The sequence below is a fragment of the Aspergillus uvarum genome, assembly GCF_003184745.1.
Source record: "Aspergillus uvarum CBS 121591 unplaced genomic scaffold BO82scaffold_80, whole genome shotgun sequence".
NCBI lineage: Eukaryota > Fungi > Ascomycota > Eurotiomycetes > Eurotiales > Aspergillaceae > Aspergillus > Aspergillus uvarum.
The window spans coordinates 1-22,384 of NW_020291377.1; the positions used below are offsets into that span (position 1 = coordinate 1).

Below are 22,384 nucleotides of genomic sequence, written 5' to 3' on the forward strand. Positions count from 1 at the left end.
TCTAGCTTCGCCCCAAAAAAAAAAAAAAAAAAAAAAAAAGAAAAAGAAAAAAAAGATTTCGCGTGCGTTCGCGGGCGTACGTGCGTTGCGCCGCGATGCACAACCCGCGGCGAGCTAGTCTACTACTGAGTGCTCCGTAGAACTAGCCACAAAAAAGACCTCCCTTTTCCCGTGAATCATGCGTCTGGGTCGGGAAAAGAAGCTCTGCACTAATTCACACTTACCCTTTTCCTCTATCGCACAGGTAGATTGGAGGCCTTTGGCCCGCCCGCTTTACCCTATTCTGATTGACGCACAGGAGTGCAGAGGGTGGTGGGCGCTAGTTGATTGCACTTTTAGAAAGGAAGGGATGCGCGGGAGCAGGGAGAGGGGGAGGGGCACTGCAGAGGGGGCTCAGGGAGTGACAGACAGACGGTGTTTGGCTGGGCTCGTGTCACGTGAGTTGATATTGTGGTTAGTGGTATATAACGAACGTCTGGGTGATATTGCAGAGGAGTGGGGGGAGATGATGTCTTGGAGTCATTCGTAGATCATGAGAATGATTCTCGTCTTGGGGACGGTTCGATAATTTGAAGCATTGTGAGACGAAGCGGCGGAAGGCTGACATTCTTAGTTCTGCTCAGAAACCCTGGACTTGAAGTTGATAACTAGTCCTTGAAGCCAGCAGACAACCACTAGCCAGCATGTTTTTACTTGTTCGAGGAGCTGTATTTCCTTATTGTCGGGACTCGCCCCATCAGAAAACCAGCCTCGGAAGCATATCGATAGTGTCGATACTCCGCGACCAAGTCATGCAGATTGCTTGCGGCCTTGACGAAGTCCAGTTCCTCCATTCCCTCCCCGATATACCAATGCAGAACCGCTTTGAAATGGAAAAGTCGAGCAAAAGCATGGTCCACTCGGTCGAGGATTTCCTGGATTGCCGTCGAGTTGCCATGCAAAGTCGCTGACACCCGGGGACACTGCGCTGGTACGGAGCAGAGGGCTGTCTGCACGTTGTCCAGGAGTCATTCGACAAAGGACTCGAGCGTTGTTGATTTAGATGTGCTTCATCTGATCCTCGATTTCTCGCATGGAGATCCGTCCCCGACTAACTAGAGAGCTCAGGATTTGATCTGATTTCTTGGTTTGGCAATCCCAAGCACTTACACTGAAGCAGAGCATGTCAGAAGGCAGCCACGGTTGAGATCACAAGAGCTATCATGTTGTTCGAACCCAGCATCTGTTGCGTAAGATCTGAGAATGTGACTGACCGGAATGAGTGCACCCGTGGCTAGTGAATGACGCAATGACCGTCATGAAGAAGCGCAAATGAGAAGAGGGACCCTATTCACGAGTTTGCACATATCCGAGTTTAGCTCGCCTGGAAAGCGAAGGCATGCCGAGACTCCAGACATGACTGTCGAAACCAAGTAGTTGAGAACAAGGTGCGTGGGGTAACGTAGCCTTGAAGTGCGCACGCAAGTATCTTAGGGCCCTCATGCCAGTTAGTCATCCAGCGGCAGCGAAGGGATTATCTGTCTCACATTGTTGTCCAGGCAGAAGGTCTCATCTGCTTGATAAATCCAGTGCTTCGTCGAGAGCATGGCCTTGTAAGGTCCAGCGATGGCATCGGAGACTTTAGCAGAGGGCATTACCGAGAACGTGGTCATCATTCAATCGGGGAACTCTTCTTTGATTTTTCAGATCAAAAGAGTGTCCATGCTGGACTGTGTACCGCTACCTAGCAATTGGGCGATCTGGAAATCTTGAATGCAATCGGGTATCCCTGCTTCTCTCCGAGTAGCATCAGTTCTTGATCTACCAAGTCGGCAGCTTCAGTATAGTACCCTTGAAACAGTTGTTGCTCGTTCCACGTCGCACAAATACGGAATTGTCAGGTGTATAGAGAGGACCAACAGGAACCGGGTCAAATTGCATCCATGGTCCCTGGTTCCAGGTTCGCAAGGACACAGCATGGACCGCAGTTTCTGTTTCTCACTTCATTGAGATCGACATTCATTCTGTCCAGTTGCAAATTGGATGAACCCATGTAACTAGCTTCTTCGTCTTCTTAGTAGAGAATTCATTGAAATATAGGACAAGCACGGTTACTCACACGCCAGATGTTCTGCAAGACAGTCAGTACGAAAGGGCCCACGGGACTACATTCACTATTGGACTTAACAGCAAGATATACCAATATGATTTCCCTGAGAGATATATGCAAATAATTTCGGTATTATAAACTCCCATTTGATCGACTTCAGACAGTCCAGTCTGTTGGTAAATCTAGGTGTCGGATGGCCATATATCAGTGAGAGCCTCAAGGGAAAGCCTTTGTACAATAGGAACGCCCATAATTCGGCGCATGTTGTCTAGGCATCGAAATAAAGCTTGGTCACTATATTCTAGGTGTCATTCCTTGTAAAGCCTGCTGCCTGTCGACTCCAAGAACATTTGGTGAGCAGAGAAGTATAAGAAAGACCAGCAGTCTCCGATGCTGAAAGTGGCCGGCGCATACCAACTAACTCGCTAGCAAGTAAAAGAAAAGGCGATTATTCACGGGTTCTTGCATAGTAGTGCGTGTTGTCGAAAGATCTAGCACAAAGTCAAGGCATTAGAACCGCTATCTCTTGTGGGTCTCAGCATCGTTGCCAATGGTAGTCCACCGCTCCTTCATACTGTCGTACAATCACGAGTGGCGTCACTTGTCAGCTAAGACAGAGCCAATAGTTGACTTGGTGAGCCACCGCAAGGTCACGCCTGAATTTTGCGCCTGCCATTCAATTGATTCCTGCGCATGTGTTACCGCCATACCTGGGCGGCCGGAGGTTGAAGTCAATGATGGTGGAGACGCGCGGAGGCGAGCGACCGACAAAGGGCCTCAAGCTGAAAGAATGCTGAGATTCTGGGCTTGGCTGCTATGGGTGGTCACGGGCAGAGCATTTGTTTCAGTAAGCGATCTTCTTTGACTGTGTAGTACTCCGTAGCACGCAATGACCATTGAGGTTGGGGTGAGCAGTCGCTGCCTGCAACGGGCTGCGAGTCGGAATTATCGGCTCACACTCTCTCGCACCGACAAGGTCCTTGAGGAAGTTCTCTGTCTAGTGAATAGAATTGAGGTATTCATCGAGAGAGTAGGAGGCATAACCTATTGTTTCTCAAGTTGAGGTTGACAGATCAAGGTGGCGGCAGCGCCAACTCGTGAGACGGCCCGCGCCCCTTCCCTCCCCCCACAGCGCGCTGGCCCGCTTGCCGATCAGGCGCTACTTGGTTAGTGACCAAATGCGCCATGTCAGCTTTCGTTCATTCAATCTACCCCAAAGCCAGATTTACAATCACTTCCTCAATGGCAGAGCAAAAGAGACAGAGACAGAGACAATTTCGTCACAGGTCCCAAAACGGATGTCGAACTTGTCGGTCTGTAGCCACCCCTCAAAAACTGAAACCAAATGCGCCCCCCGCTCGCTTTCACTAATCCACAGCCATTACGATCTGTAGAGCTAGACATGTCAAATGTGATGAGACACCGGGCGTGTGCAATCAATGCACCTCCACTGGACGCCACTGCGAATACGATGCTAGCCGGCTGCCACGCATTTCCGGAGCAATTGCAAGGGCCATCTGGCCACAATCCGTTGTACAGGTCGCCCCCACTGCCCGACCGGATACCAGTACCGACGAACAACGATGCTTTAGCATTTTCTTCCACCAAACGGCGCCCAGGATGGCCGATTGGTTCAATTTGGAAGCATGGCAGCGGATAGTCCTGCAGATCAGCCTTGCGGAGCCGGCCGCCTACCACGCCGCCGTGGCTCTGAGTGCGCTTCACGAGGATGTTGAGATGCGCGGTCTTTGCCGCGCTGGCAAGTAGGGTATGCATGATTCGCATTATCGCTTTGCATTCGCGCAATATGGCAAAGCGATGGTCATGCTTCGGCGACGCTTGGCGTCGAATGATCCTCACGTCCGGATGGTAGCCTTGATATGCTGTATCACCTTCATCTGCGTCGAGCTGCTCCATGGCAGCTACAAGAGCGCGAGCGTGCATCTGCGGAGGGGAGTGCAACTTGTGGAGCAGCGTGATGGGTACTGGAGACATCATCCGAGACAAGGTTCGCACCCTACGGCACAGCTCCGCTATGGATCTGCGACTGAGGCTGCTTTGGTCCAAGCCTTCATGGTGCTCGATGTTCAAATAACACAATACGAACAATCAGATCCCCTGACGCTTGAGCAATCGACAGACCAGGATGCTTACCCGTCTGAGACCCGAAGCCACGGCAGCCTGATGCATAAGAAATCGACAGACCAGGATACCTCCCTGACTAGGTTCAACAGCCTTGGCAGCAATGCATTCGGAAGCCTCTTAGAGGCTAGACAACGAATCAACATCATCATGAGCAAGGTATCTCACTTCCGTGGCTCCTGCAACGCTCTTTTGCACGACAACACAGGTGAACAGGCCGTGATGCAGCGAGTTACAGCACAGCAGGCCATCATGCTAGCTCGATTGAGCGAGTTTGCAGCATCTTTCGAAGAGCTTGTGGCGCGTCATGACCCTGGCTCATTAAGTGAGGAGGAGAGCCGTAATATCGCCCTGTTGCGCCTACAACATTTGTCATTGGTAAATCTGGTGGTTCAAAACCTGGCCGCACTGAAGGTCGTTTCCAATCACGATCCCACAAAGTGAAGAGCAGAGTAACGGGCTCATTGAAATCTGTTATGCCGAGCCTCAAAGCCGCTGTCAGAGACAGAAATGATTTTGAGCTGGTAGCTAACTGGTATATCGGACGAGTTCGGCAAAGAAAGGGAAGCAACCATGATCTATAGAGTAGTCAGTACATTTGATAGAATGAGTAGATAATGTCGACCAGTGTACATACTTGTGGAAAACCTTACCCATTTGAGATACCTGAGCAGCTTTCAATCTCAGGGGCGCTTCTACTACTGAGTATAGGCAGACCTACGCAACCACACAATGTCCGGCGCAGTCTACATCAATCAAAGATTGTATGAGCACTGGCCCACAAATGACATAGTTGTTGGCTGACCGCACAAGAGAATTTTCCAGCACGGATAAATCACCCAGTAACACGGGGATTGACTTCCACTGTGTGTGACCGATGATTGGACATAGATATGGTGAAGAACTGATTTCTGTCGGCTCCACGACCGCAGTTGAAGGGGTGGTGACTCTACCACAGTTCGGTGACAACCATTATATGAAGTCGATTAAGTGATTGCCGCAGTCCGATGCCAGCTGTAATATGCCCTTAATCAGAAGAAATAGCGTCTAGTTGTCTATATGCCGCAGCTCCCGATCACACGCCCACAAGCTTTGAACTCAAGCCTCACTCTGACCGTGCAGGAGGTGTGGTACTGGAACCGATCCGCAAAGGTCGAGTCACTCGCCCAGATTTCCGCGCCTTTTCGGCCGTTGACGCTCTGGTCCAGAGTCAGGGCTGCAGATGCCGGCCATATAACCGCCCCTTCTGGAATGACTGGCGCAGGCATCGCCTCTCCCAAGCTGGGGATAGCGGGCAGAGACAGCGTGACTACTCCGAGACAGGACTTCAGGCCCAAATCTGATAGCACCAGACTAAAGAGCATGACCATCTCAGCCCCGACCCCTTCTCCAGATCATGTACCATGGCTTGGACATTCAACCTATAGACCTGCCCTGAACCCAAGGGACAGATGTTACTCTGCGGAACGTACCTGTCGTACACTGGTTAAATATTGATTCTCGCGAGCCCATTCAACGCCGTGGTCTGCGGCCAGATACTTACAGCACAACAACACTCCCACCAACAAATTGATTGCGGGTCCCTGCTTTGCAGACTAACCCTTCCGCGGCCGTTGGCTCGAGTGGGTCGGCGCTGGGCGTTTCAGCGATCTTCAGGGACTACTAGAGCAGGGAGGAAAACGGGACGTGATGTTGCAGATTTTCCATCTGCGGAGACGAATCTGTCGTGGGAATGATTAAGAAGTGAAAGAAGGACTACTGTAGGCAGATTTGTTTCACCGCTTGTAAATGAGGAGGACTGGATAGGGGATCCAGTCATGTGCCCGCCACCTAAAGTAAAAAGGTAGTAGTCTATGTATATCTCTAGGTAACCAAGTATCCGTCCTATCTGGCTCCACCGGGGCAAATCAATCAGGGTCATCTCAAAACATATAATCTCAATTCTGATCCATCCTGATGGGCAGAAATCTGGCAGGGTGGGCATAAGTTGGCTGGCATCTGTCTCAACATGAACGAAAAGGCCGGGGTTACCGCCCGAAAAAAAAAAAAAAAACGAGGTCACTCGATCTTGCAATAGAGGTCTTGATTAGCTCGTGTTTTGAATAAGGCCATGCGCAAATCCTGGAAGCTGGTTGTGCATGGACCCAGTCGGCGTGCAGATGAGCCTGGGCTATACTATAGTTGTCTGCTGTGACAGGTGAGACAGCAGGTTGTGCAAAATGGTGGAATCGATAGCAAGTAGGGTTGACCTCATAGACAATGTCGGCAATGCTACAATGACTACAATGGCTACAGAAACCGTGGGTGTTCATGTACAGGAGTTTGCAAGGTGAATTTGAGATGATTCTTAGATTCAACGTTATCATCGTGACTAGTCACCGGACTGACCGATCCCATCGCAATTCTCAACCTCAACGCAGGATTGAAAAGAAGTCACCCGTGACATGTAAAAAATCCCACCCATACTGTATAGTAATGCACCTCTTTGTACAACGCCGATTCTGTGCAGATGAGACCGAAAACAACACCATAAACCCGGTCGAATGAGAAAAAGAAACAATGTCGTGGAGCGGGGGGGCATGACCATTTCAATCTGAATAGCTCAACTGGGCGCAAAATGCTAAATCATGTACAAGAAACAAGGGATATAAGGCAGGCGTGAGGAAATTGATGCTGGCGACAACACAACGAGATGACAACAGCTTGAGAAGATCAAAGATGATCGTGAGAGAGATGTATCTCAACCATTGGCTGCTTAAGCTGTGAAAACTCGGTCAAGTTGTCGGAGAGCTCGCATATCTTCTCCACCAAATCCGATTTTTTCGCTAGGGATATCCTTGGGCCCCTCCGCCCGTCCTGTTGCCGGAACTGGAGGAGCGGTGATTGAGGGTAATCCACCAGACGGTGCGCCGTTCATTAGTGCGCCAATGCTGGGCACAGCAATGCCGGAGCTACTAGGCTCGAGAGGCTTGGAGACCACCGCAGTCGGAGGAGGAATATGAATGGCGTTCGATGGAGGCTGGTTCAGAAGCCGGGGGCTCCGCACAGCCGGGCCAAGGCCGTTGCTGTGCGATAGAGGATGTGGTTGCGTGCGCGGAGATGCCCGTCTAATATCTGCGTGGTGTGCGAGCTCTGACGGGCTTCTGTGCAGCATCTCGTGCGCTTCGACTGGTGTGCGTGGCGACCGACTTGCAAGCATCTGTACAGACGATGGGGGCAAGGCCGGAGGCATCGCGACCTCAACCGCATGAATCGGTCGCTCGTGAGGCGTTTGCAAACCAGGAGGCTGCGGAGGTGGCGGTAGAGGAGTTCCAGGAGGTAGGGACGCAGGATGATGATGATGATGATGAGAGTATGCGACATGAGCACCGGCCGGGACTGGAGGTAGATATGAGGGGTAGTGATGAACCGGAACAGGCGGGGTGGCTAGGGGAGTTGGTGGCCACGTATACGACGTCGTGTATGGGGGAGCATGCGTAGCAGCGGCGCGAGCATACGGTCCCATCGGATGAGGAGGCACGTAGGCTGCACCGGCCATGGGGCCGCGAGTCACAACAGGAAGATTTTGCTGATCGTTGACCGTAGATTCTGGGTAGAGTCCCTTCTGGGGTCGAACATGTCGCAAGGCCGGGTCCGTTGAAGGCTGCTGGAGATTGGCAGCAGACGGGTGCGATCTTGAGTAATAGCTGATGAGATGGAGATGCTGTCCGGTCGAGGTGGTGATACTGAACGACTGCTTCATCAATCCGTCGGGCTTATATCGGTAGCCATCGGGTCCTTCGTCCACGCCGTCCGCCCGATCGTCGTCGCTGCCTCGTGCACTATCTGGGGTCTTGCCCCCTCTTGACATCGTCGTTTGGGCCACGCCTGTTCCTCCTCGCTTGCCCTCCATTTCGCGATAAGTCAAAAAGCTGCCAGAGACCCGGCTCGCGCTCCAAGATTTCCCATCGGTCCATCTTCGCATGCCCGCCTCCCTTTCATCCCAGACAAAAACTGACCCGGAGCGGATCAACTGACGTTCTTTTTCCGACAGTCGTCTTTGTACTCGGGGGAGAAGGCCAATGCGACAAGCTTCGAAGAGGATGATGGCGTCCGCTGGGGTGCGGACGTGGCCGTGATACGTCTCCATCCACCTTCGGTGATCTGTGTAGGTCCCCGTGATGACGGTTGGTTTGAGCGCCAGGGCTGGATGATTCGTATGGTACAGAATATTGAAAGCTGAGCTGAAGACGGAGCTAAATGATGATGATTCCTCTAACCGCTGAGGGGCGTTGGTTTCTGCGCAGTGCTTCCCTGTGTGGTTGAGAATCAATCACGGTAGCTGAGCAATGATACTTTATTTCCCGATTAGGAAACTGATGCAGGCCGGGCGGTATCGACTTTGATCTTGCCACAGCATCCACCGAGAGTGAACGAGGATCTAGTGGTACGTAGAAACGAGGTTAACTTGCTATGTATGTATATTAGAGAGGGAATGAGAGGGTTGAGGGGATAGTGTAGAGGGGGATGGAATGTAGATGGAACCAAGGCAGCAAGGAAGGGGAGAGAAAGTAGGGAGTGGAGATGGGCACAACTGATAGGAGAATAAAGAAGGAATGCAGTCGAGCGGACCGAATCAAGCGTAAAGTTATACAAAGGATGCTGAGACAAAGAGGCTACATGATAATGCAACGAGCGGGTTCACCAATTCAATCACTTACAGTGGGAACAACTGCGGGTTTGAGTGTTGCTGCTGCAATCACAGGCAGTATCGGAGATGGTATGGTGAGAGAGATGGTGGGTTGGTTGTAGGAAGGGTAGATGGTGGTAGGAGAGAAGAAAGGAATAGGCAGAGAAATACTGGAAAAATGATTATTATAATCCGAATGGTAATCAAGTTCAAATAAAATAAAATAAAATCCGAGGGGGGAAAAAGAAATGGAAAATAAAATAAAAATAATCAAGTGAAGAATTAGCATCAAAGATAGGGTGGGGAACCAACCTAACTTTGAACCCCACAGGGTCAAGCAGTTGTGTTTTGGTTTATTGACTGAGATGAAATATTATTGTTCGAAAATCTGGGTCGGATGTAATTGCGTGTTCGCATGAGCGTCGGCTATAGCCAAATACACATTAGTAATCTAGTACATGTACTGAACTATGTATAAGTTAATTCAATGTTGAATAAACCCTCATGTAGTTATTGTTTTACATGGTTAACAGCGGCAGCCCTCTGGATCACTCGTCTTCGCTTCTTCCTTGACTGCGTCCGCCTCTCTATTTTTGCCTCATGGCCTCTCGGAATTATGGACTAGTGTAATCCTTATCCATTCGTGAATTCAGCCCCAGCCAGGGTCAGAGGATGATGGCTTGGACCTCTTCTTTTCTAGGCGCCATGCGAAAGATCAGCCAGCCAGATTTAACGACCAAGAAAAGTGGGTACAGATTAAGAGGAGGCCGCAGCAAATGATTTCATCTGATATTATGTAGTCGCTGGATTTATCACAAACAAAGCGAACCTTGTTTTTAACCTTTTCTTTTTCACCTAATGTTCATCCATGGTATTGGGAAGCGAGGCTGGGTGAGTGAGTTCGTTCGCTTGAATTCATCATTGCGCTATGCCTAGGAGCATGACTGTCGGATCAGCTAAGCTCCAGGTAATTTAACCTCTCCTGAGTCGCACCAATACTCTCTCGGGGATATAAGTATAAGTGTGTACCGTTATACTTCCTCACACTTCAGGTAATCCTATAATCTGCAGTCAAACAGTGAACCTAACAAGAGGGGGCTCATTCACGGGTGGAGTCTAAACCCAGACAGGCAATCTACTTGCAAGAGGTAAGTTACTCATACAGGGTGGTTTCAATATCATCGTCGTCGTCGTCAGCATTCGGACTGCAAGTACTCTATACCACGACCGACGCCCAGAGTAACCGGTTGCATATGTGATGGGTAGTACAAACTCCTGCCTACAGGGCTGTAGGATTCCCACATACCGGATGTCCATTCCTTAGCAGGTTGATATCGGATAGCATCCAAGGATGATGATACCATAGCACCGCACCTGGCACTATTCTCCTTGCTCATGGGTCTGCTGCCCTACCATCCTCATGAAGTTATGCTATGGCAGCTATGTTACCTAGATGAGAGACAACGGAACCATATCTCGGCTAGTCTGTCGGGGGGGAGACAGAATGGTCTTGTCTTGGCCGTCAAAACTCATGATTCAGAAAGATTAAGAATATTCTCAGTAATCCCGACAGAAAAGCCAGAAACCATGCGCAAATTATGGTAATACACTAGTAAGATACCAGTGGCGCTCTGATCGCTTGAATCCAACCGGAAACTGATTAGTGCGCGACTTTCTGAAGCTTAAGCTTAATCCAACACGAGGAACCTTAAGCTCGCTTAGAGAAAAATCAAAAGCAGACCTCGGGACGGACAAGGTCTTGCCTACCAGGTTCGAGGTTCCCACTTTCCCTTTCCCTTTTCCTTCCCCCTCCCCCTCCTCCTTCCCCCCCTTCATGGCCTCCACTGTGGCTGGAAATCCACTTGTTTCATGGTCGACTTTTCAGTTCCTGTCGAAGTCTTGAGTCGTGTTATGAACTTACTAATGTATGTACCTCCGTATAACCCTGGATTATATGTATCCGTTTCATCCGGATCTTACTTTTCCTGGTTCTGGTTTTCATTGCATGCATTGTGATATAGTTGGGGAGCTGGCTTCAGCTCTCCACTGCTCATCGAATCTTTTACCCGCGGTCTAGAAGGAAGGCCGGCATGGATCATCGGTATTGTGATTTGTGACGGATCGATGTTCAGTCTACTCAAATTATCGAACGAAGGGGAAAGGGAATAATAACCATGAGTACGTACTGATAACTAGCTCATTCCTTCAATCCTCAAGCAAAACAGGCTTACATAGAGTGCATTCCCAAAGATTTAGGGTTGGATCATCCCCGGGTTGCGCAGCGGTTCCGCCCGAAAGAAAAGTGACCATTTCTGGTCAAAGCTGACGACATTTTTCCCTTGGGGTTAGCCCGCCGGGTTAACCGGTGTATATGATCCATGTCTGACTGACAGTCTTAACTCAGAGAAGAGAAAAATGTTCCATTTCCCTCGGATTACCGGCTATCGGCAACGCAAGCGACAGCCACTGTGGCGGTTGGTATTCGTATTGCTGGCCATCTGATCTCCAGATCTGAATCCATCATTATTCACGACCTGCATCGATTAAACGAGCCCTTCAATAGCATGGGAGCAGAAGTTTCCGCATCGTATCAAATAGACTGAGCGGGGGGGTTTTGCGCAAGACAAAAAAGCGTGAATTCACTGACAACTAAGCGATTTGCGATGATGATCAGATTTAGCAAAACCGCCATCACGGAGCTCCCGGACTCTAAGCTCCATCGTGTCGCCAGTTTTTGCCCCCAAAATTGTTCGAGGCTCTCCCTGAAACCATCCCCCATCCTAGTAGCTAGCAAGCAGGAATCGGTGGTTCGGCTAGACTGACAGGTCTGGTAACTCACAATCTACCAGCTCCGTACGAGGCTACTGTACAGTTCTCTCCCTCTGCTGCAGATTTATCCGCCGTTTGGCAACCAGAATTTACCAGACATGAGCAAGAAGCCCCAAACCCATGAAAAGCTTGACAAATCTTATCCATAACGGTGGTTCGCCTGACACAACTGTCTGATCAGTAAGATAGTGGATCCTAATGATAGCTGGCCATGGTCAGATAGCAAGCAGGTACTATTAGACTTCGGATGGCAAAGTTTAACTCTCACGTAAACGACAATTTAACCTACTCTAGGATCAGTCATATGCACAGCGATCGGCCACGTAATACCTGATCGACTCTCTTTGCTGGGCGACTTATCAGACTGTACGGAGTAGGCGACCTCTTTCCACTGTTTATCAGTTGGGAGGGGGGAGAAGTAAACTTTTGCTTTGCGGGTGCCGCGACTTACTCCCCGACTTTTTTCTTACATGAGTTAGTGAGTACCTCTTTTTCTTTCTTCTTTTCCTATATGAAAGTTTCGCCTCGGAAAATTCTACCAGACGCGCCAGTTAGGCTCTTTTTCCTTTGGAACCTCCCCCGGAACTTATTGTCCAGTAGATATGGTCACTTCGGTGATAAAGTTGCGGGCGCAAGGTCGAGCTTTGGCCGTCCGCAGTCGCTTGGGCTTACTCTTTTTCTCTACTTCAGTTCCAAAAAGGATTCGCTTACACATGACAACTTTTTTTTTGTAAAAAAAAAAAAAAAAAAAAAAAAAAAAACCTTTCGTCTTATTTTCCTTTATTCCTTTCCCCTCCCAATTTCCCGACTGGGTCTAAACTAGGCTTACCTGGTACAGTACATGATTAGTGTTCACCGTGCTCTTTAAGGAACTTGCACAGCCATCTCGGTCAGGTAGTCTTCATTTTCCGGGAGGAAGTGGTTTGTTGCCTCGGCCTATCAGAAAGAGGAAATCAGTCATGTCGCAGGTGATGAGACAATAAACTATTGGGAACCAATAGTCCAGTTACAAGAATGAATAGGCCCATTTTGACGTTGTCAGTGCGCGCCGAACGCATAGACAATCAACCCCCTCGTTCTTCGAAACTCCTAGGCTGCCAGATTCATCGTGTTCTCTCATGAATCGGGAATATATTGAGCCTGAACATTCCCAGATGACAGGTTGAGTACTGTTATCTGTCTGGAAGTATTATTTTTCTTTGTAGTCAGCCCTTTAGTCCTTGTTTGCAAGAAAAGAAAAACACTCCCCCACTCCCCCTCGGATGTACGACCTTCACACAGCCCCATCCTTTAGGGTACGTACTATACTGAGAAGCCAAGTATGCCTCTTTCACTTAGACTACTTGGAGTAGTGCAGCCGAACCGGAGCACAGCCTAAGTTAGTACGGTCGTACTCAGGATAAGCGTATCGCCAACAAAGTCGGTCGCATCCTGGCCCGGTTCTTTGGCTTCTCTTGGCCCGGCCCACTTCAGGATTTCGTAAGTTATTCGGGCCAAGCGATAGGGTGGACTCTTGTCTTGGGGGGGGGAGGTGTTAAATCAGGAGTGTCCTGATACTAAACTGCGGACTAGTATTTACAGGGCTGGCCCTGTGCAGCTGATGTCTCACATGGCAAAATGGGCAGGACCAAATCACGACGGTACCGGAGAGGCCTTCCTTTTTCCTTGCCCTTGCCCCAATCCACCCCCAAAGCTCCAGTTCGTGGATAACAGGGGGCCGCAAATACCCTGATTTCACTAAGTGATATGGCGAAATCTACTCCCGTATAGCAGCAACAAAAAAAAGCAAAGAAAGACAAAAGGGCCCCAAAAATGATCCGGAATAGATTAACTTAGATTAAACCATCATGATTACACCCCGTTCCAAAAGAACTAGAATGGTGTCACCCGATCAAGTGCTTGTTTTTTTTTTCTTGCTTGATATCCGAGACTTTTGAGGTAGCATCCTTTTCGTATCATTAGTAGTCCCGTTTATCCTCTACATGTGTAAATGTCTCAGCTCGGACCGGGGCATACGATATATGATTGCGAGAGACTGCGAACAATCTCTAGTATGGAGTCCAGTACAGACCGGTTATTCTCAAAGAGCCCTTATAATCAAACCACTAATTACCCTCGGTCCCCGCAAGCTGTGGTTAGTGTTACAGTCCGATGTACCCTGCAATGCAATAGTTTGTAGGACTAACCGATGTAATGCACTTTTGGGTCCGTATGCACAAACTCCTAGTGTCACTCTGCTGACTCGATTGCAATCTGGACATTCTCCCTACGACACTGGCGGGTATGGCGGCGGACCAACATGGATAGCACTTACACATCACCCGCAGCGTTGTTGCTCCATCTTGCTGTGTACCTACTAGTTGACGTATGTGTTGCGACCAGGAAATCCGGACCATGTAAGGTGATGCGAAGTACTACCAGATCGATCCACCGCCGCTCGTATATACACTAGATGGCCTCTCAATAGGATTACCAAGTGTTCCCTGATTCCTCGATACAAAAAAAAAATATGAAGCATAACCGGTCATATGAGTGAATGATCTGAGACCGTGGCTCGATTCTTCGAAACCCAGGCTCACCTGTATGCGGTAGCACTCGCGACGCTAGATAAAATGCTCCGGATTGCTACCTACATAGTACAAGAGTAGTAGCTAACCAGTGGGCAGTAACCAGTCTAGGTAGTGTAGTCTAGAGTGACCGAGAAGGACCGCCGGATAAATAAGCACCACGCTCTCTATGGTTCGTCTCATAGGGCAGGCTAACAGCCGTGATCAAGCTTTAGTTTCCTACCGAAGAATGCAGCTAACTGAGTGTAATCTGTACAAGAACCTTGTTGCCGCCAGAGTAAGGTACCATGGCATTAGGGTCAGTCGGTTGCGATCAGCATCAACAGCCAATCCAAGTCGATTGAGACCCCCTCCCCTCCTCTCTTCATTAAGTCCGAAAGCCGAACAATTATTAGAAAACGATCGATCCTTGTCAGTGAATTGTGATCATGGCCACAGATACTCTAAATTATCCTGAGGTGGTCAGACCGAACGCTATCACATTCCCATCGCAATTCAGATTGTCAGCCACTATTGTATGACTGGTTGGTCCGTATAATTGAGTGCCAATGTGTCTCTGCCGCTTTCCGTAAGCTTAGCTTAGAGGGGATGGGGGTGGATAAATGGAGCAAATGCGATAAACAGCAGAAGCAGAAGCCGCAGAAAGAAGCATCTTAGATGTCATCGGACCTAAAGACCCGTCCACTGCTTCAATGGTCCTTTGGGAGAAATCCCCTGGAAACAGAGATCCCTTGCATGTTCGAGTCACACGAGGGAAAGAGAAGAGGTTGCTCCTGGAATCCTCTCACATCAAGATCTATCTGGGTTGCGACATCTGATGTCAACTGGTATGGTCATGCCCCAATGCAACCCTTGATTCGAAAGATGTTCCAATTGCCCATGGGGCGTCATTTTGTGAAACGTTACACGGGGCTTATCTCCACTAGCATAATTGATTTAAGCTAGATTCTAAAGGAAATCAATCGAAAAGAAAAAGTCCGACCAAGGTTTTGCCAAATTGCCATCTTCTAGTTTTCTTTTCCTCATTGGAGTTGTCCGATATGCAGGCGATTGGGTCAGTTCTGTTTTTGGCCTTTTACCTTCTGATTCTAGGTAGTCTTGCTTGCAGCAGGGCTTCTTGCCGTCTAATACAAAACTGTACGGAGTACAGTATAATGGGATTGAAGGTGGTGGTGGTGGTGGGCGCAACCACCAGGCATGCAGGCCTATGTTTCTTCAGCATACGTAGGGCAACTGCAGATCCAAGTGGAAAGATCTTCCTTCCTGTCATAGTGGTCAAACCAACACCCACCTGTGACTTTTGGTTCGTTGTACTGTACTCGCAGATCAACTACCCGAGATAGATATTGCGGACTGGGATCTGCTGTTGCACCTTCCCTTCTCTTTTGTGGTGAATCCTTCTTTGGGATGCATGATATGATCGATTTGTATGCCATACTCCGTATAGCGTGTTTGGATTAGGTTAAGGTACGGAGCAGCGAGGGGTGACGCTCCGAGAGTCAAAAGTCAAACAAGCTCTAGGGAGAAAGACTAAGTCAAAAAGCTTTCGGTCCTAACTCTTTTTGCCAGCCAGATCATGTACTCAGTAATACTGACCAAGTACGGAGCAATAATTGTAATAAAAGCTTGCTGTCAAATGAAACCACATATTTATAGCTTACTTCAATAACACTCCGAAGCCGTCGCTCTGGGCATCCACCGGTGCAGACCTAGTCTCTCGACTATTGCCTAGGTTAGTGACATACTCCGCATCCGTAGGCTCTGTTTGTTTGTCTCCTGTTCCCTGTCCCTGCTTAGTCCACGTTCCGAAATCTTGTATTGGGTATAATCACGAACATGGTGTCTCTGTGTAATCTCCCCCCTGGAGGGAACGGTTTGATGGACTAAACAATGAAGTATATTGCTGTTTTTACTCCTATCTACAAGCAGGACTTCCTCAGTAGGCATAAGACGACATTCAGATCCCATAAACGATGATCCTTATCCTTGGTCAAACTCAAAGCCCCAAGTGTCAAAGCGTCTGCAGAAGCCAAGCCAACCCATCCCCGCTGGCTACTAGAGATGGATGTTGTTCAACACGAGTTTTCCGACTGGTTCTCCGTTGATTAGCTGCTTATGGATAAACTCAACCAGCTACGTATCTCACTAAAGCGATGGTAAGATAGGCCAAGGCTTAGCCAATCCTTAGTAAATTGGTTAAGTGACCCGGGTTGCCTTGCGCCCAATATCCTTCTGAGTATTCACAGAATATTTGCGTTGCACTGTTGTCACACATGCTCTTGTGTCCATACATCGTACTCGATATCATGACACACACACATACACATATGGGTAGAATGTGGTTTGAGAAAGAAGCTACAGGGATCTGGGTTTAGACAACCGCGTTAGACTACCTATTCTGACTTCTCAGTACATCGAAGTGGCAACCTGATCGACCATTAATCTGAAACTTTCCACCCCCTCCACCTCCCCCGCCCATCAAATTGTCTCTGTCTCTAAGCGAGCAGAGAGTTCCAGGTTCGGATGTGGATAGCTGGGAAAGAGCGGTGCCGAGCCGACAGTCCCGTATCGCGGGTGAGCACAGAAAAGAAAATAGAGAGGAAAGAAGGGAAAGCAAACCCAGAGGTTGAGAAGCGAAATCAATTAGGTAAAATTGGAGATTGGTAATTACCAGCTGGGAGGGAAAAAAATCACCAAATCACACATTCAAAACCGAACCCTCAACGCCAACAGCGCCGGCGTACTGTACAGGTGTCCTCATCAGGTTGCCGAGCAAATCCAGCCGATACGAAGAGGCGATCCACGGGTCTCCGTTCTAGGCAGTTGCCGCCCAAAGTGGTAACAAAAAATCATGGAGTCCCCAGTCCGATCCTAATATGAGACATACAGTTCATACTACGGAGTTCTCGGTATCAGTAAATTTTTGCCTTCCGTCTGCTGTTCAAGTTTGCCAACAACAACGTTGCTCTCCAGATTGAGAAATAATCCCAGGCCAAGGCTTTAGGTCGCGTATTATGAACGGTCCTTGGCTCTCTCTGAGTCTGTTGGGTGTCGACTTTTGTTCCCAGTTTTCCATCTGACGCCGGAGAAAGACCGAGAGAATATGCTTAACACCAGTAAGGTTGGCAACTTGGCATTCTGCCCGGCCCCCTCAACCCCTCCCTTCCTTCGCCCCCTTCTCCCGCGTGGTCAATCCGATGTGACCCTCTCTCTCTTTCTGCCTTTCTCCCCTCTGCAGAGTACAGTACAGTACACGGTGGTAACTGTATATGCCAATGTGCCGGTATGCCAATCTTTCGGCTCATAATATCGACACGACGATGGTCATCCATGGCGGATTCGAATTGAGCCTGTCAGGGTACAGTTAGTGGTGGGGTCTACGGTCAATCAATTGTCCTAGATAGATTACTTTCAGAGATAGACCGTATTACCCGATGCTATGCGCGATCGAACTGTCTAAAGTAAGTCATACCTTTCGCCTTATTAAACTCTATCACGGGTCTACTCCTGAAGCCCAAACAAAACCTAGACCCTGAAATGAAGATACACGGCGATGGAACCTCGTGCCGAACCCGAAGATCGAGCCCTCCCCGCGCTTTTTGCCGAGTTTCTCCTTTAAACCTGCTCGTACTTACGAGTACTTACAGTACTTGACAGCCCATTACGGGAGCTGAACAACTTGAGTTTGCACCTGAAACCGCCTGATCATCGAAAGTGTATGATGAGTAAACAAGAACAAGGCCCGTCGGACCTAGAATTTCTGCCGAGCAAAAATCCACCGTAGACGAGGGGGTGGATCGCGGCCCAGCGAGCCTGATTCGGGGGGGGGAGAAGTGGGCGGGGCTGGGTTTGTTTCCAGCGAGGGCTCCGCCCAGACCGCAGCTTGGAGGGAATAAAGTATCCGTTCGGGGTGGGTATGTTTCCTTAGGCTTTCCTGTTTCCAGTCCCGATGAGCAATTGATGGGACCAGGAATCCTAATTACGGCGTTCCAAAGTTTTCCCGGTCGGTTAGAAGCGCCCCTCTTCTCCCTTTCCCCCTCCTCCGGACCTGATTCCCGGGTTTGGTAGATTGGTAGTGCTGCTGAGAAGTTGAATCTTCTTCCAGTCCTTGACTCATGGACATAACGCTGGGAAGGGAGTAGAAGGACGGAACCAAAGCTATTTAGATGAAAGAGGATGAGAAGAGAGGGGTCCTCTCCACGAACGGTGTTTGCCCTTCATGTGGACAGTGGATACATATCGTGTCTTCATGAAAGGCATCCGCCGCTCCCGAGATTCCCCCCTTTCGATGGATCTCACAGAAACACCTTCCAGAAATCGAATCTTCGACGAAAGGATGGAACCGATATGCGTGCAACGCCTAGACCAGACTTCCGAATGATCCGCTAGCATGTTGCCCCCTCTCTTTCAGGCACCAGCTCGGAGAACAGTGATCATAATGTAACCAGTTGTACTGTACTGTACATGTGGGTGTGCTTTTCGGAATTAGCGGATGAACTTCTAAAATTGTATCGTACTCGTATCAGTCAAGTTAAGTCAAGTTGAGGAAAAGAGGTATGGGGCCGCGACAGATAGTTAGAGCAACTTGGCCCCTTAATGTGGACTGGGTTGGCTGACACTCCTCCATGGCATTGACAAGTATGTGTAAGTACTTGCTTCGTTGAATAAGTTAATAAGGATGTGATAATATAATATTCCGGCGGTGGTAAGGCGGCCACAACCAATCCTTGTCTATCATGTGAACACACGGCAGTATCTCACCGCTGATCCTTCCGCTTCGTGTTCCCTCCTCACGTGCCCCAAACCCCGAAGTATAAACACCCCCTCCTCTGAATTGGGCTTCGCGGCTTCTCCATCAGAATACGTAGCTCGCCCCATATTGTCGTACAATGTCGTGATCAATCGAAATTTCGCACTACCGGACTTATCACAGCTTGTATCGTTTTCTAGTTGAATGGACTGCATAGAGAGAGGCTGCGACAGCCTGGAGAACTTGGAGACATGCGGTGTTGGAAAATAGTGCAGCCACCTCCATTATGATGGCGTTCGCATCGCCCACTGACCTAGTCAACTGCCAATGAAGTCTCGATCAATCTATTCCAGCTTGGCGCTTCTTATTACTCGCGCCACCTGATCAACGGGCAAATCAATGAGTCATGTTCTTTACAGGATTCGAAGTCGCACGGCAATCATTATGAGCCATCGTGACTCTGCAAAAGATGTCTCGTTTTGGCTTCTCGTGGCCAACGAAAAATTTTATACGAAGAATGCACTGAAGGATATAATACGGATGCGTGTATCGCGTCAACCGAAATGCATCTGGTGGCCATGCTTTCTTTGGTAACCTTGCATCCAAGAACCTCAGACCAATCACAATGGCGTGCCACGAAACCACGAGATTGACGTGCGAGAGGCTTTACCCAAGTGCAAAGCTAAGCTCCGAGCGAATCGTGCCACTGTCATTATTGGACGCCACTACCGGGGACTACCTCGCGACTTGCGCGGCCTGGCTCTTCGAACCTCCTGCACGTGAACGCCAATCCGACCTGGTGGACCACCTTCGTCAGTCCCTTATCATCGCCCTGGACGCTTATCCTCACTGTTGCGGGCAGCTGAAAGCAGTTACCACGGTAAACGCTTGTACAGTACCTCATACTAAACGATTTGGTCGCGTGTCTATACATTATGGCACTCCTGATGACCCAGGCGTCGAATTCGTCACTGCACAATCCTCCTTGACTTTGGATCAACTTCATCCTGTCTCTCGGACAGCTGCACAACCCTTGTGGGATTGCAGTGAGACACATCTGAGCGAACTTGTTCCCTCAACGCAACTCGCTAACCCAATTCGCAAATCTGGGGCTCGAGAAGACAGCGCAGCTCCACCCGTGTTGGCCATTCAGCTTACTCGTCTCATTTGCGGAGGGTTCGTCCTAGCAGTGAAATTCGCACATCCACTCGCGGACGCACAAACTTTGGTACACTTTGTCAAGGACTGGGCAAGCATTAGCCGGGCGATACTGCGCAAGAACCCTCTTCCTGTCTTGACCCCAGTCTTCCAACCGGACCAGATAGATGCTCTAGCTGCAGGCGACATTAATGCAGACACGCAGGATGAGACAATCATCCGGCAGACTGAGGACCTACCAATTCATCGCTATGACTGGTGGAACCCAGAACCTGGATCTACCCGCCCATCTGACGTCCCTGAAGCACTTCAGCACGATGTGATCGTCCCGGCGGGCAAATGTATACCCTGGTCCGAATGGGACCGTGAAGCTCGCGTATCCTACTACGTCCTACACCTTACCCGGTCCCAGGTGGACATCATCTACGAGCAAGCGGGAGGGGGTACCGATAGTCGAATTAGTCGACACGATGCCGTCTTAGCTCACATCTGGTCGTGTATCAACCGCGCGCGGCAGATGCACGACGACAACGGCCCCGTGTACTGTGATTTCACCTGTGGATTACGGCCCGTGTTCCATCTCAGTGATGCCTTTTTAGGGTCACCCATACTGATGGTGAATGTGAACATGACGGGGAAAGAGGTGACCGCAACGAGATCCACTGCCAGTGGGCGGGAGACCCTCTCCTTACCACACATCACGCAGCACATCCGCGAGACCATCACACGGATCAACGACCCAGCTAGCCTGGGAGCTTATTTACACCGGCTAGCGTTTGAGAAGTCCCCGCAGCGCATCTGGACAGGGTTCCTGGGTCAACGCCATACGATGGTGACGACGTGGGCACGTGCCGGTCTGTATGAGGTGGATTTCGGGCTGGGATGCGGCGCAGAGGGCAAGGTTCGCTATGCCGAAGGTGTTCTCGCAAACCTGGATGGGCTTGTCTTGATTAAGGAGGCGCCACCCGCTCGGATTCCAGATGTGGAAGATATGTCGCCTTCGAAGTGGACAGAGCATGGTGTGGACATCTCCGTGCATCTTCGGACAGATGACATGGAGCGATTGCTTCGAGATTCATTACTGTTTCCCACGATGCGACGGAACGAGTAACTGGATACTTAAAACAGTGCAATGCTACTACTCAATCCTACATGTCATTAGACCGGTACTCGAATACTGTGGCTAAAGAGGCTAATTGAACCCCATAGAGTATCGACTATGAATGCTACACAGCATTGGGACTGATTGGGACTGGCTAGCCTTGATAAGTGTAGAAGATAAGACTTGCCGCCGACAATTAACTCCACAATATATTGACAAAGCAAGAAGTACTGTACAGTACATGACTGAATCATTTGCTGTCCTCGTATAGCTCCAAGTCCTCGCATCTCCAAGTTAACCTGGACTCATCTGCCAGTCAGACATAAGCACTAGGTGTCCAACACATAACCAACCTCCTTTTTCCCGCCCCCAAGGTCCTACGATTAGCCATCATCATATAGCGCAGTTATAATTAGTGCAGGTTAGCCAAAACTGTCAATCAGCCAAGGCTTTCTTATCATATTACCTGCGCAGTTGCCATAAGCTTGCCCTTCTAGTCTCGACTTACTATCGTACTCGGTAGCACCATCCATACGATATAGTTAGTATATTAGTACTGGTAGTATCCAGGCCAAGCCCCGTGCCTCCCAAGTCATTCCAAAACCCTGTTTGACCAGAAAATGTGCAATCTTTCCATCTCGAGCGTTTTGTTTCGGAACAGATTTACAAGTACCCCAAAATACTCACTACCCAGATAGATACCACCGCAAATACACATCCGGACACATGACACCCATCCCGAATAATAATTATCCCCCCCAAGGTTGCAACCTTCCACCATACTACCAATCGGAAATAGACTTCCTCCTCTTTCCAGTGGCGTGGTAAGTTTTTTTGCATCATGATTCCACACCTCCTCACCTGGGTCCCCGGCTAGAATACGAGAAAAGGAGCAAGAATCAAGAACATCACCATGCCCATGCCCATGCCTTTTAGAGACCGTTCAAGCCCTTGATATGGATATCCCCAAAATGTCTTGAATCTTAAGCCCTCCAAAATTTTGTTTTTCGAAAAACATATTCCAAAATCAAAGGTATCTGGATCGGAGAATCGGAGGCTTACTGTAAGTCTGACATCT

The 22,384-nt window shown here is 49.3% G+C and overlaps 4 protein-coding genes across 4 annotated transcripts; 2 read left to right on the plus strand and 2 right to left on the minus strand.

Moving 5' to 3' along the window:
- Positions 1-689: 689 nt before the first annotated feature.
- BO82DRAFT_295661 (tubulin C-terminal domain-like protein) lies at positions 690-1,001 on the minus strand (the record flags this gene model as incomplete). Its single annotated transcript, XM_025631874.1, has 1 exon — positions 690-1,001. A coding segment is annotated over one exon (312 nt), but the record flags the coding sequence as incomplete, so codon positions are not given.
- Positions 1,002-2,879: 1,878 nt separating this feature from the next.
- Positions 2,880-4,675, plus strand: BO82DRAFT_369140 (Zn(II)2Cys6 transcription factor domain-containing protein; the record flags this gene model as incomplete). The annotated part of the gene is made up of 5 exons (XM_025637151.1): positions 2,880-2,936; positions 3,162-3,255; positions 3,313-3,402; positions 3,468-3,852; positions 4,012-4,675. The coding sequence occupies 5 exons, from the start codon at positions 2,880-2,882 to the stop codon at positions 4,673-4,675; spliced, it is 1,290 nt and encodes a 429-aa protein (XP_025486853.1).
- Positions 4,676-6,555: 1,880 nt separating this feature from the next.
- Positions 6,556-10,297, minus strand: BO82DRAFT_436428 (camp independent regulatory protein; the record flags this gene model as incomplete). The annotated part of the gene is made up of 2 exons (XM_025641114.1): positions 6,556-8,524; positions 10,207-10,297. 2 exons carry the CDS (start codon positions 10,295-10,297, stop codon positions 6,987-6,989), a joined length of 1,629 nt encoding a protein of 542 aa, XP_025486854.1. The 3' UTR covers positions 6,556-6,986.
- Positions 10,298-19,623: 9,326 nt separating this feature from the next.
- BO82DRAFT_358892 (transferase family protein) lies at positions 19,624-21,507 on the plus strand. Its single transcript, XM_025636417.1, has one exon. It carries the CDS (start codon positions 19,672-19,674, stop codon positions 21,313-21,315), a length of 1,644 nt encoding a protein of 547 aa, XP_025486855.1. The 5' UTR covers positions 19,624-19,671; the 3' UTR covers positions 21,316-21,507.
- Positions 21,508-22,384: the final 877 nt, after the last annotated feature.